This window comes from Macaca thibetana, chromosome X (assembly GCF_024542745.1).
Source record: "Macaca thibetana thibetana isolate TM-01 chromosome X, ASM2454274v1, whole genome shotgun sequence".
Lineage (NCBI taxonomy): Eukaryota > Metazoa > Chordata > Mammalia > Primates > Cercopithecidae > Macaca > Macaca thibetana.
In genome coordinates this window covers 52,082,958-52,098,364 of record NC_065598.1, presented here as the reverse complement: position 1 = coordinate 52,098,364, position 15,407 = coordinate 52,082,958, and the positions used below count along the sequence as shown (strand labels likewise).

The window sequence follows — 15,407 nt, the reverse complement described above, 5'->3', positions numbered from 1 at the left end:
CCACGTGTTGTTATTGTTCAACTCCCACTTATGAGTGAGAACATGCGGTGTTATTTTTTAAACACACTCTGCTTTCTAGTGCTACAAGGAAAGCAAGACATTCTGTGATCCGAACACATTAAATGAAGTGAACCTATTAAAAAGTAGTTTAAAGTAGAAAGTAAACACTGTGCATAGTTTTACTCAAAATATCATAGTTTTACCACACATAAAACCTAAGAAACAAACAAAAAAAATTTACGAAAAATGTAGAATTTTTTGCAAATGCTCTTTTAATGTTCTGGCTTGAATCTATAGTCTAGATGCCCAAAGGGCTCCTGGAAATAGTCTGAAAGCTATCTTGGAAGAAAATGGTTAATGTCACCTAGGAATTATATAAGTAAAGTGAATCGAAAGACCAGCATTACGTTTGTTTTTACTCCATTGTACAGAAGGGCAAAAATATTTCTTGGGGCTCATTTATCCTACTGTGGTTTTTAAGGTACGTTAACCGATTGTACCCACTTTTCTCCTACCATGCTGTCAACATGAATCATGCCTCTTTTTACACTTGAAAGTGTTCCCGTTTGTATAATTAAATATATGCTCACATTACTCTTAAGCTATCACTATCAGTTTTGTCATCAATATGAGATAGCGTTATGTTGAGCCTCTCAGGCTCAACAGAACCTCTTGTCTCAGCTACAATACAACCTCTTGTAGCTGAACCTATGGGTGCACCACGCTGCCAAGAATAATTTTTGTTTGTTTGTTTTGTTTGAGACAGGATTTCTCAATGTTATCCAGTCTGGTCTTGAACTGCTGGGACCAAGGGATTTTACCAATTCAGCCTCCTGAAATGTTGGGATTACAGTTGTGAGCAACCGCTCCTGGCCCAATGTCTTATTTTAAATTACAATCTCAGAATAAATCACACTACACCTAAATTTCCCCTACTTTACCATTCTGCATTATGAACAGCGATTATCGACTATCTATGAAATCTAAAGTCAGCCACACGAGCACCATTTTAATAATAAATGAAATGTAATTTTCTGAAGAATTAGATCAATATATTGGTGGGACTATGACAAAACTTACAGTTGTGACACCCATCCCTTGTTGAGGTAACTTGGAAATTATTTGGATAGTTAATTAACATTACGCTATGCTTAGTTCCAAGAATCCTCTATGTAACTTTATGTAAATGAATCCCATTTAGAATAGTGTACCAAAAATAACAGGAAAATCATTGTCTTGCAGTGAGTGTATGGAAAGCTGAGTGCAAAGAAAATAGTAGGCATGATTGACAGTTATATCAGGAAACATCAGTGAATTGCTAAAATTATCGATGGCCCAAATTCTGTCAATTTTTAGCTTGAAAATGCTATCTGTTGAGAATACATTTTCTGTTTCAGTATAATCTTATTCTACTTTGATTTTCTAAATATGAGAGTATTTAAACAACTGTTAAAACCCCCTTAAAATCATACTAATATAGCTCCTTGTATGCCAGTGTCCTGAATTATCCAACTTTTATCAAACATACTGACAAAAAGACCAATCAAAGGAAACAGTGGCTGTCATTCATTGAGATCTTTTCTGGAGTTACTCTTCTGCTTTACTGAACTGTTTTGTCCTGAGCCAATACTGACGTACCTTACAGTATAGACACAATTGAGTATTATGCATCTTAAGCAAACCATTCACTTTTTACTATTACACGATGGATTGTAGGAAGAACACAAATCTTTGAAGAAAATATGAATTCCTTCTCCATGAGTAAAGTTTTCTTTGTAAGCCTCAATCTCAGAGCCTCAGTTTTCTTATTCATACAATGAGGATAACATCCCTTTGCAAATGGGCCTTATTCACGGTGTTATAAGGTAGGATGACTTGGCACTCTACATGCTATTAAAGGGTGCTTACAACACTGTGGAAACCATGGCTGAGAAGATCATACAGTAACATTCTAAGAAGATCAAATTAAACTAGTGAAATAATGTACATTTTATACACCAAATTAAATGGTTTCAAGTGATTTAGCAAGGACTGTATTTTCAAGCATACAAAATTCAGCTTAAAGAAAAAGAGAAGATTCATTATATGCAGGGGTAGCATGAAGCTGCAAATTATACTCTCCCCTTTCCAGCCAACTTTGAGCAAATGTTTGATATCTGTTCCTAACGTTCTCTTTCATCCTGTTACTGCTCATAGCATAAGGCATGATGCACACATAGACCTCCTCCCACCCCAAAGACATTCTTTCTTTCCTTTGCCAGCACCTTGGAGCTCAGCTGCATCCTCATCTGTCTCGTGAACAGGTGTAGGATACTGACTTTCAGCGGCTGGTTCCTCCTCTTGGGGCTCTCCATTACTGGGCTCCTGGGACTGCGTGTGTGTGTATATGAGTGTGCAGATAAATGTTTTGTTATTAGTACATGTCAATAATATAAATATACAAAATGCATAGATATTTCTTATCATTAGTACATCTAGAGACATTTGTCCGACACTACCCCATATACTTATTCTTTATAACATTATTCTTTCCTAAGAAAGGTTACTCAAAGACAGATACCCTCAAGGACTTTGGAAGTGGTTTTAATCTAGGTTGGGACGAATGTGTGTAATCTGCTATGAATAAACATGAGAAGGAAGTTCTGGACAAAATTTGGGAACACACAATCATCTATCTACACGAAACCCATATATAATCCTCTGGATTACTCTTTCCTTCATGAGATGCCATGATCATTTTTTATCAGCAAGGGAGACCATTATCAGTGTATCTATACTAGTCCAACAACACTATCAGAAAAATAACTTTCTACTAAGAGAAAACATCGAATGTTAAGACATTCACAAGCAGAGGCACAATGAGCTCAGGAGGTTGTGAACTTCTTCTTGATATAGGCCTACATGTTGATCTTCCTCATCAACACATATTTCACTCTGAAAGCAGAATACTGTGATTGGGAAAATGCGCTTGATAGGACAACTAGATTTGACCACTTTCGTGGTCAAATGTTAACTTGGTCATATTTTTAAAAATTTAGAAATACTCTGAAAGTCCCGGGACAAGTGTAAGTGTGTGCAACTTTTGAATTGAATGCTTGCAAAGCCACTTAAGTTGTCAAGCTAGCTGAGCAATGTCTTAAGGCTCCTGGCAAAAGACACAGGGTATTTCCCATGAGGTTGGTTTCACAACTAGACACTCCATCAGGGAGACAAGCAGGAAATTACAGCTAGAGAATTAAAACTGCAGTGACCACGAATTTTGTCACATATTCATTTACTAGGCTCACTGCTCCCCAAAAATCACGATTTTAGGAACTCAGAACCCTGCCCATTGGAATCTCCACAATGGAGTTGAGAAGTTGCCACAAAGTGGTGGGCACTCCTCACAGGACGCCTATGCCAGGCACTCTACAGACCTCAGGGCTCTGGTCACTAGCCCACAGCCTTCCCCATCTCCAGGCCCCTTCCATACCGCTCATGCTGTCCCTCCCCTGGTCCCGTCTGGGGAGTCCAGAATCTTCTGTCGAGGTTCCAAGTGCTTCTGGGACTCGGAGACCTCCAACAACACCCCAGCATCACCCCAGCTTCACCTGAGCCCCTCCACTCCTTGGCCTTCCTTCCTCTCTAGTTATGGCCCTGAAAAGACAAGAAGACCCACGGCCGAACCACATGGGAAGGACGACGACTTCGAGGCCTTTCTCACTCTGAGTCACTGGCTTCCCAACCCTCTGAAAGCTTCCTGGCTCCTCCTCACTCTCACTTACACTTCAACTCCCAGTTGGATCGGCCTGTAGACCTACTCGTTGCATCTCAGTAGGAGAGAAAGAACCCAGACCTTAGGGATCCAAGCTGCACACTCACAGCTCCGCCGCGTTCGCCACATGGGTGAAGGGGCCGATGGGAAGTCGCCCCGTGAACATGCGCACTGAGGCGAGTGTCCCAGGAGTATGTGCAGTGAGGTCCCCTCTTGGCTTAAGGGCCGTGGTGCCCCTCGTTGTCCCGCCTCGCCCTGTTCTGTGCTCCTTCACAGGTCCCCACTAACGGCTTTGGATTCCCTCCTTTTTGTGTTTGGGATTTTGTTGTTTGTTTGCCTCCAGGACTTAAATACCTCAAGTAATGTCACCCTTCACAACTCACTCCATGTTCACCTGACGCTCCTCCCCTGTCCTCTATGGCCCCCCTTCTTCCCATGCCCGGGACCTCACAACAGCAAGGGCGTGGCGGTATCGCTGAGTTTTAGTAGAAAGGTGACGACCTCAGAGGCCATGGACCAAGTGGACCAACCCACAGGAAGCCCACCTGCTCCCCCTCACACTCACTCACACTTCAACTTCTGGGAGGACTGATCTGCAGACCTACTGGCTAAGTCGTAGTCAGCACGAAAGAAGGAAGTCACGACGTCTCCTTTGACAGCTGTGCAGGGACAGAAGGCAGAGAACAAGGCGCATGGGCAGCAAGGAACTTTCACAGAAAGGGATATGCACATTGAGCCAGGGACTTTGCCGAGCAGGGTGGGGTTTTCCATTGCCCCCAGACCCACATCCACAGGGCATTTGTAGCAGAAAAAGGGACTTGAGAACTTTTGTTTCTCTTTGTCCAATCTCATGCATTCAGAAACGTTGGGAACAGACAGTCACTTACTGGAGGATGTGTCTCAGAAAGACCTTTTGTGGAAGAAATAAGTTATTTTCATATTTTTATTTATAAATCCTTTTTTTCAGACAGGGTGTCACTCTGTCGCTTAGGCTGGAAGTCAATGGCATGACAATACCTCACTGAAACCTCCATCTTCTGGGCTCAAACAATCCTCCTAATGTAGCCTCCCCAGTCCCTGCTACTACAGGTGCAGACACCACACCTGGCTAATTGGTTTGTTTATTTTTAGATAGTGGTCTCCCTACCTTGCTCATGCTGGTCTCAATTTCCTGGCATCAAGAGATTCTCCCACCTTGGCCAGTTTTATAAATGCTTTTATTAATCACTTTGTTTTCTGGTTCTGGGTTTTCTGCGATGCTTCCAATGAACGTAATTGAATAAATACTTCTGCAGACTAAATACATTCACACTTGTTTACTTTTTTCTTTTTTCTTTTCATATTGTGTTACTTCACATTTAAATCTCTGGACTGGTAACTGATTTGCCTGAATATATCTGCAGGTTATTCAGACAGTGTATGTTTCAGAAATAGCCATAGATTCTGATCATAGCCTCTAGGTTCAGTTATAACCAGAAAACAAGTCCTGCCAGTCTCCTACCTCAAATATATGTTCGTGTATTGACCTGATCCATGGGACAACTTTCCCCGACTGGAACCATGGTATCATAATGCCAGATGCTTTCTTGAGGGGATAGAGTAACATCGTATTTTCAATCTGTGAATACATAAATTAATTAATGGATGAAAAAATGTATGCAATAATGTAAAGCAGAATAATAGATATTTGATTAATACGGGGTCACCAAATTTTGCTTTAACAAGCATGATTGTAAATATTTCAGTCTTTGTGGGTCATGTGGTTTCTGTGGCATATTGTTGTGTTTTTTTAGAAATAATATTTTCCAATGGAAAAAAAATTCTTATCTCAATGACTGAAAAAAAAGCCATGGGCTGTATTTAGATCTCAAGCCATAGTCAGCTAGCCCCTGGATTATCTTTTACTTCACATGTTTGAATGCTGTATTTTTGTACCAGTAGTCAAAACACTAATAAAGGAGAGTTTTACCACCAGGTAAGGTTTAGAAAGCCTCAAGACAAGTCACTTTAGCCCTGAAAATGAGAACAAGCCTAATAATCTATAACGTTGCCTTTTGTTTTGATTCGTTTTGTTTTTAGATCATTAGAGAACTGAGGTAACAAAGCAGCCATGGAAACGGATACAAAAGGTGACTAGTCCCTCTGAGAGAGATGAGACACACAAACTGCATCACCTCTGGCAGAGCATGTGTGGAAGAAGTGACAGTTAGAAGAGGGGTTAAGAAGGAAACCACTGAAAATGTAGGAAATTCCTAAATTTCAAACACAGGCAATTGAGAGAGTTGAAATCCTTGGAAGTCTCAGACACATTCACAGACAGAAGGAGATCCTGTCTCAAAAAACAGAACCAGAATCTATAAGACTGGATAAAAAGGAAGAACACAAATAACAGATGCTGGTGAGTTTGTATAGAAAAGACAATGCTTGCACCCTGTTGGTTGAAGTATAAATTAGTTCAATCATTGTGGAAAGGACTGTGGCAATTCCTCACAGATCTAAGAACAGAAATACCATTTGACCCAGCAATCCTATTGCTGGGACTATATACAAAGGTATATAAATCACTCTATTATAAAGACACATGCACTTGTATGGTCATTGCAGCACTATTCACAATAGCAAAGACATCCTACATGCCCATCAATAATAGAATGGACTTTTTGAAATGTGGTACGTATACAACATGGAATACTATGCAGCAAAAAAACAAAAACAAAAACAAAAACAATGTGATCATGTCCTTTGCAGGAACACAGATGGAGCTGGAGGCCATTGTCCTTAGCAAATTAATGCAGGAACAGAAAACCCAATACCACATGAAGTCACTTATAAGAGGGAGCTAATTGATGAGAACACATGAACACCCAGAGAGGGCCAACACACCGGGGCCTATAAGAGGGTGGAGGGTGGGAGGAGGGAGAGGATCAGGAAAAATAACTAATGGGTATTGGCCTTAATACCTGGGTGACAAAATAATCTGTACAACAAACCCCGTTACATGAGTTTACCTATGTTACAAACCTGCACATGCACCCCCAAAACCAAAATAAAAGTTAAAAGAAAACTCACAAAATAACTGTGAACCATTCTGATATTTCTACTTAAAAAATATTAGTTCATTTCTTTTTATAAAAGGAAGGAAAGAAGGAAGGGAGGGAGAGACAAAGGAAATAAGGGAGAGAGGGAGAAAAGAAGGACAAAGGGAGCCAGGGAGTGAGGGAAGAAAGAAGGAAGGGAGGCAGGGAGAGAGGGAAGGAGGAAGGGAGGGAGGGAGGAAGGAGGGAGGGAGGGAGGGAAGAAGGAGGGAGGGAGGGAGGGAGGCAGGAAGGGAGGGAAGGAAGGAAGGAAGGAAGGAAGGAAAGAAGGAAGGAAGGAAGGAAGGAAGGAAGGAAGGAAGGAAGGAAGGAAGGAAGGAAGGAAGGAAGGAAGGAAACATAGGGTTGAACAAACGTTTCTGTCTCTAGCCAATCAGCTCTTGATGGGAAGGCACTTTTAGCAACTTGAGTGAGAAGTAACATAAATCAGAGGATTTTAATCACCTCCATTTACAGCCTTTCAAAAGTTATTCTGGCTGTTGCTTCTGAGCAATTCAGACCTGCCTTGGGCTCTGGCTGTTGCTCTGTCTGTTGTTTCTGAGTGATTCAAACCTGCCTTGGGCTCCATTGAATCCATGTATTCTCCGGAAGGGCAGCTCTTCTCTGGATTAACAGCTCAGCTGAGGACCGTCACAGACTGGTTAGTTTAGGAAGAAAAAGAAAAGAAAAATGCAGGAGACCAGCATTTCCTCCCCGATGATATTGGTTTTTTTTTTTTTTTTTTTTTACTTTTCCTTCTCAATCTACAGAGGGATATTTGAATCCCCAAATTTCAAAGCTAAGAGAGCTCTGAGAGATCCTCCTATATAGTCACTTTTCAAAGAATGTTTAGCAACAGAACTCTTTTGTGAAATGAAATTTTATCCAAGACCCTACTGTACAAAATAGCGGGATAACATTATATTTTTCATATAAATGTACCACTTTAGTGTCAAGATATCTTTCTATGAAGGCTGTCAAAGAGTTTGAGGTCCTTTTGAAGAACCTAGCACATTTTTCTGTGGATTTCTGCATAACACTTTAGTTCTATATTAACTTCTGCATCTAATTTTTTGGTATTTTTATTGTTGTGGCACAGTTCCAAGAAGATCTTGATTTTCACAACATATTTATCAGTAATCTGTACCTTGAAAAAAAAGAACCGCACTCTAAAAATAAATAAGTTACAAGTAAAGGATGGAAGAAGGTATTTCCTGCAAATATGAATCACAGAAACTCGAAGTGTCAAATTAATACCTCACAAAGCACACTTTATAGTGGAGATTATTACAAGTGACAAAGTGAGACATTACATAATAATCATGGAGAGGTGCATTGATTCAGAAGACAGAAACACCATGAATATGTAGGCACCTTCAAAATACCTGAGGGAAAACTGACACATCACAAAGAAGAAATAGACACATGTGCGCTTATAGTAGAAGACTTCAACATTTTTCCCAGCAATTGGTAGAAAAAGTGTACAAAAAATTAGGATATATAAATGCAGAAGGCTTGAACAACACTATCAACCAACTTGGCATTATTGATATTTATAGAGCAACAGTAGAATGCACATTCTTCTCAAGTGCTCATGGAATGTTCACCAAGATAGACCATACTGTGGGCCAAAAAACAAATCTCAACAAATTCAAAAGGAATAGAATGTTATAAAACATGTTCTACAACCAAAAAGAATTGAAATGGAAATTAGTTGTAGAAAGATGTCTGCAATTCATAAAATCTTGGAAATTACCTCACATTTAGGTAATTCAGAGATCAAAGAAGAAATTGCAGGAAAAATTTTAAAATGAAAATACAACTTATCAAACTTCGCATGATGAAACTGAAGCATAGAGAGAAATTTATACCCTTCAATACTTATGTCAGAAAGGAAGAAACATCTCAGATCAATTATCTAAGATACCACATTAAGGAACTAGAAAAATAAAATCAAATTATACCCAAAGCAATAAGGAAAAATTTTAGGTTGTGCATAGTGGCTCACGCCTGTAATCCCAGCACTCTGGGAGTCTGAGGTGGGTGGATCCCCTGAGGTCTGGGGCTGGAGACCAGTGTCGCCAACATGGTGAAACCCCATCTCTACTAAAAATACAAAAATTAGCTTGGCATGGTGGTGCATACCTATAGTCTCAGCTACTCGGGAGGCTAAGGCAGGAGAGTCGCTTCTACCTGGAAGGCAGAGGCTGCAGTGAGCTGAGATCATGCCATTGCACTCCAGCCTGGGTGACAGAGTGACATTCTGTTTAAAAAAAAAAAAAAAGAAAAAAGAAGGAAAAAAATGTAAAAGACACCAGGAAAAATGAATTAAATAGAATAGATAAAATCTATAGAAATTATCAGTGAAACCAGAAATTGTTTCTTTGAAAGATAAGTCAAATTAATAAACCTTTATCCAGACTGATGAGAGAGAGGATGACACAAAGACTACAAATTATCAATATCACTAAACCCAGAGTTTCATTACGTCAATACAGATCCTTCAGATATTACATGTACAACAGGGAACCTTACAATAAATATTATCCAAAAACTTATATTTGTGTTGAATGAAAAAAATATTTGAAGGACACTAGCTGGCAAAACTCATTCTAAAATATCTACATGCAAGCAATCTACAGATTCAATGCAATCCCTAAAAAAATGACAGTGACTTTTCTCACAGAAATATAAAAAGCAATCATAAAATTCATATGGAGCCACAAATGACCCAGAATAATGAAGCTGTTCTAAACAAAAAGAACAAATCTGGAGGAATCACATTACCCGACTTCAAATCATACTGCAGAGAGATAGTAACCCAAACAACATGGTACTGGCATTAAAACATACATATAGATCCATTGAACAAAAGAGAGAAACTAGAAACAAACCCACCCACCTACACTGAACTCACTTGCCACAAAGATGCCAAGAACATACACTGGGGAAAGACAGTCTCTTCAATAAATGGTGCTGAAAAATCTGGATATCCAAATGCAGAAGAATGAATCCAGACCACTATTTCTCACTATATACAAAAATAAAACCAGAATGGATTAAAGAAATCTAAGCTTTCAAACTATGAAACTACTACAATAAAATATTGAGGAAAATCTACAAGACATTTAGATGGAAGATTTCCCTGGGCAAAATGTCTTGAGCAATGCCCCACAAGCTCAGGCATCCAAAGCAAACATGGGCAAATGAGATCACAAGTTAAAGAGCTTCTGCAGAGCAGAGGATACAATCAACAAACTGAAGAGACAACACAAAGTATGGGAAAAATATTTGCAAAATACCCATTTCACAAGGGATTAATAAACAGAATATACAAGAAGCTCAAACAATTCCACAGGAGAAAATCTAATATCTGATCAGGAAATGGCCAAAAGATTTCAGTGGACATTTCTCAAAGGAAGACATACAAATGGAAAACAGGCATATGAGAAGGTACTCAGCATTGCTGATCTTCAGAGAAATGCAAATCAAAACTACAATGAGATATCGTTTCACCCCAGTTAAAATGACTTTTAACCAACAGTCATGCAATACCAAATGCTAGTAAGGATGTGGAGAAAAGGGAACCCTCATACACTGTCGGTGGGAATGTAATATACAACCACTATGGAGAACAGTTTGGAGGTTTCTCTACAAACTAAAAATAGAGCTTCCATATGATCAAGAAATCCTCTTGCTGGGCATATGCCCCAAAGAAATGAAACCAGTATATCGAAGGGATATCTGCACTCCCTTGTGTGTTGCAGCACTGTTCACAACAGCTAAGATTTGGAAGCAACCTAAGCATCCAGCAACAAATGAATGGACGAAGAAAATGTGGTACATACACACAATGAAGTACTCTTCAGCCATAAAAAAGATGAGAGCCAGTCATTTCCAAAACCATGAATGGAACTAGAGAACAATATGTTAAGTGAAATAATCCAGGAACAGAAAGACAAACATCAAATGTTCTCACTTATTTGTGGAAATGTTCTCACTTACATGTGGGATCTAAAAATCAAAACAATTCATCTCATGGACATAAAGAGTATAAGGATGGTTACCAGAGACTGAGAAGGGTAGTGGGGAGCTTGGGGTAGGTGGGGAGGGTTACTGGGTACCAAAAACACAGTTAGAAAGAATAAGACATACTATTTGATAGAACAATCGGGTGACGATAGTCAATAAGAATTTAACTGTACAGAAAAATGATGCTGGCTACGGATCAAGTACCAACTCCTGGCCATAAGAAGTGAGTCTGGAGAGGGACATGAGAGGCAGGTCTGGCCTCAGCAGTGAGAAAGATGTGACAGCTGCTCTTCACAGGGCCAGGAGCTCCTTGTGGTTTGGTGTCTTCTGCTTTGATTTGTGGCCGTGACCCTTGTCTGCTCACCTCGTTCCTGGTAGTAGCTGCTGAGTTGCCTGGTTTGTTCCAGTGTTCCCTGAGAGTCAGTCGTATAACTACATTTCACTGAGCAGCTAATTAGCAATGGTCAATATTATGCCATCAGATGGCTGGATGGTAGTGTTTCATATTGTATTAGGGATTTGTAGAAGGACAGATCTAATAGGATAGATGTATTATGAAGCAGTATTTATTAAGAAGTATTGACTCACCCAATCATAAGGTGAAGTCCCATCACTCAATCATAAGGTGAAGTCCCACAATAAGCCATCTGCAAGCTGAGGAGCAACAAAGGCAGTCCAAGTTCCAAAACGTCAAAAGTATTAAGGCCAACATTGCAGCCTTTAGTCAGTGTCTCAAGGCCCTAGGGCCACTGGCAGATCACTGGTATAAGTTCAAGAGTCCAAAAGCTGAACTTGGAATCTGATGTTCGAGGGCAGGAGACATGCAGCATGGGAGAAAGTTGGAGGCTGGAAGCCTCAGCAAGTCTAGTATTCCATGTTCTTCTGCCTGATTTATTCTAGTGGTGCTGGCAACAGATTAGATGGTGCCCACCCAGATTGAGGGTGAGTCTACCTCTCCCAATCCACTGACTCAAATGTTAACCTCCTTTGGCAGTACCCTCTCAGACATACCCGGGAGCAATATTTTGCATCCTTCGATTCAATCAAGTTGACACAATACTGACCATCACGTGCAGACCTGGACTTTAATGATTCCTGAGTGGCCTCACTCCAGTTTCAAAGGGCAGGCTTGAATTTCAGGTCAAATTTGAGCTTCCTACTGCCATTCCTGCGGAATATAACTCCAGACCTGCTGGATGAGTTCAAACAACCATAATAGGATTGGGATTGGGAAAGTTGTGAAGGAGCCCTTGTGACAAACAGGAAGCAGCAGAAAGTATGAAAGACATTGTAGAGACAAGAAGAGTTGTCTGATACATGATGAACTTAGCAACTCTCTAGCTGTTAAGGGAGGAAACGGAACTGGGACCAACACAGCCAGTCTACCTGTGGGAGGCCTCAGTTTCCCACATGACCAGAGCTTCCCATCCTCCATGCATGGGAATCTATGACCACATTGATTTCCACAGGACGGTGGGTGGGTGGGACAAAGTCTACAGATTCTGAGTAGCTGGCAAGTTTCAGGGTACCATAGTAAACGCTATCACCTGAGCTCAGGTTGCTCGGTGGCTGAGGTCAAATTATTTACTGCCCTCCACATTCAGTGCAACTCTCCCACTTGCCTCATAAAATGGGAGCACTGTAGGGAAATGGAGATTCCTGCACATTCACAGGGAGGTCCCCGTGAATGCAGGAAATGGAGGTCCCTGTGAATGCAGGAAATGGAGGTCCCCGTGAATGCAGGAAATGCATGACGTTCACCTATGCTGCAGCCCAAGCAAAGCCTCCACATGATACTGAGAGGACAAGAGGTCACATGTACTTGCTGTCTCTTTTGCCTGTGAATTCCTGTCTGTCCAAATAAGACTTCACCTGTGCAAAACAGACACTGATATCTGCAGATGAAACACACACTTCATCAGTAATAGTATATTTTGTAGTAGCCTTTGTGGCCCATATCAAAGATGACATTTTTGTCTAAAAACACTGAATTGCTAAGGAGGTGGACAAAATTGGGTTCCCACGGGTATTTGCACATATTCTACAGCAACATTTATCAACCATTGAGGATGTTCTCTGAAAAGGCTTTAATCATTTCTAAACTGGTTTTTAATCCATGGTGGATCATAAGATTAATGTTGTCTGCTACAGACAGCATTTTAAAGAAAGCAAGTAAAATAAATACTAAATAGCGTTCACTGCATGTAGAATATACAAATACACTGCACATCCCCAAGCACATATATATATTTATTTGACTTGTCAACTATATACAAACTGTGTATTTCTCATGCCTTGTCATAAAAGAGTTTGGAGGTCACTACTTTAGTGATTATCAGACAAAATGTTTACAGGCCATTTCTTTAGTCATCTGTGAAGATGATGGATTAAGACGTGCTCAGAATAAGTTCACTGTTGTCTGTAGCTTTCTACATAATGCTTGAAATGGCGCTCAGTGATGTTTAAATTGGTCAGTTTTACTGTGGGCATTTGACCCTCAGCAAACTCACTTGTGAACTCATGAGCTGGTGAGAAGGAAGGCTGATGAGTTGTGGGGCTTTACTTCCTACCATGTCTTTCTGCAGCTGCAGGGTGTGTTCATGTGTGTGCTTCTGCACTCGTCTGACGGTGCTTTGATAGGTTCCCTTTTATTTCCCCCTTTATTATTGACTGTGTCTTATGGTTCCTATTATGCACTTCATTGGCATCCAGTGACAGTGACATGTGTGGTATTCAGTGTTGATTCACTTCATACAAGTTTTAAAAATATTTTCAAGCATGAATAGTTTTTCTTACTAACTTCCCTTAAGTACTGCAAGGAGTCCAATACAATTCAATATTAGTAGTTAATGTTAGATCTTATTGCGGTATAATCCTGCTAAACTGCTAATCATACTAACTGTTGGTACACCTGAGCTTTTATGTCTCCCCTAAAGATGCAGTGCTTCTTTAATGTTTAATTAGCAACTAACTATTATATGTAATTATGGAGTACAATGTGATGTTTTAATGTATGTATACAATTTAAGAGATGCATCAGTTATAAAAGGCACTGGTTAGAAGTGCAGCACATTGTTTACCTCAGACTGGAGAAACTGTGGTTGTTAGTGTTCATTCTGCTATTCCATATTTTACAAGTTTCTATAAAAAGCATCTACTACTTTTTTAATCAGAAAATAAATGTTATTTTACATTAAAAAACCAATGCTAAATTCCCTTAGAGAGAATATATAATCACAAACCTTTGATAAAATAAATAGCAGTGTGCTGTTTTGAATACATTTTTGTGTCATTTTAGTCAGGGTTCTCTAGATGGTCAGAACTAATAGAATATATATATATATATATATATATATATATGTATATACACACACACACACATATTTATGGAGTTTATTAAGTAATAACTCACATGATCACAAGGTCCTGCAATCAGCCATCTGCAAGCAGAGGAGCAAGGAAAGCCAGTCCGAGTACCAAAACCGAAGAACTTGGAGTCTGATGTTTGAGGGCAGGAAGATTCCATCCCAGAAGAGAGATGTAGGCAGGGAGACTAGGCGGGTCTAGCCTTTTCACATTTTTCTGCCTGCTTTATATTCTAGCCGCACTGGCAACTGATTAGATGGTACCCACCCAGATTGAGGGTGGGTCTGCCTTTCCCAGCCCACTTACTCAAATGTTAATGTCTTTGGCAACACCCTCACAGACACACCCAGGCTCAATAGTTTGCATCCTTCAATCCAATCAAGTTGACAGTATTAACCTTCACACTTGGTTATGTCAATTTTATTTTTAGGTATCATTTGGGGCATGGAAGATAGAGAGGACCTTAGTTTCCATTTTTTCTTGGTTAAAATTAATGTAATGTTGCTTTCCGTGCAAGAAAGAAGGCTACAGTGTTTGCTGTAATAGTATTTTGTGACATCAATATCATCTTTAGCTTTATTTCTTTCATCACTACAGCAAAGGCAAAGAATCATGGTGCTCAGTCATAAGACAAGAAGCAAAAGTCCATCAATGCGAATGCCCAAGGATATGTCTGCTTCTCAGAGTAGCCATTTAGCAGTCTGTCATCTGTAAACTTGCCTTAGCCTCTTCCAAATATCTCCTTATCTATCATCATTTAGGGGTTCAGAAAGTGGATCTTTTCATATTTTTTTTTGTCCAAAACGTACTTAGGTTGGCTCCTTTACTAACTCCCAATCTTCCCCACTATCATGACTCCGGAGCCAGTCCCTTTTCTGTGAAAGCAGCATCGACAACATTGATTCCACAAATGTGTTCTCTGTGTTTAGCTATTACAAGATCTTGAAGGAACCAAAAGCCTATGGCACAAGCCTTAGTGGGCAGTGAGCAAAGAGATGAAAGCAGTTCCCGCCTCTGTTTTTCTACCTCAGACCCACTGGTTAACATAATTAATGAAATGTCTACAATTAAAATTGGAATGAAAATATTATAGAACTAGCAATGGCTAAATTATGTAACTGCAAGCAGTTAGCAATTAAGAGAAACTTTGTCCCTCAAAAAGTGAAAATTACATTCTTCGT

The 15,407-nt window shown here is 39.9% G+C and overlaps 2 protein-coding genes across 2 annotated transcripts in view; one reads left to right on the top strand and one right to left on the bottom strand.

Annotated features, from left to right (window-relative positions):
• Window positions 1-15,407, top strand: part of LOC126946501 (melanoma-associated antigen D4-like) — a 526,225-nt gene that overhangs the window by 90,427 nt on the left and 420,391 nt on the right.
• Window positions 4,316-15,407, bottom strand: part of LOC126945777 (syncytin-1-like) — a 66,470-nt gene continuing 55,378 nt past the window's right edge. The window contains exon 3 of the mRNA XM_050775860.1: window positions 4,316-4,413. Coding sequence (XP_050631817.1) covers window positions 4,316-4,413 — 98 coding nt within the window. The remainder of the gene's footprint in view (window positions 4,414-15,407) is intronic.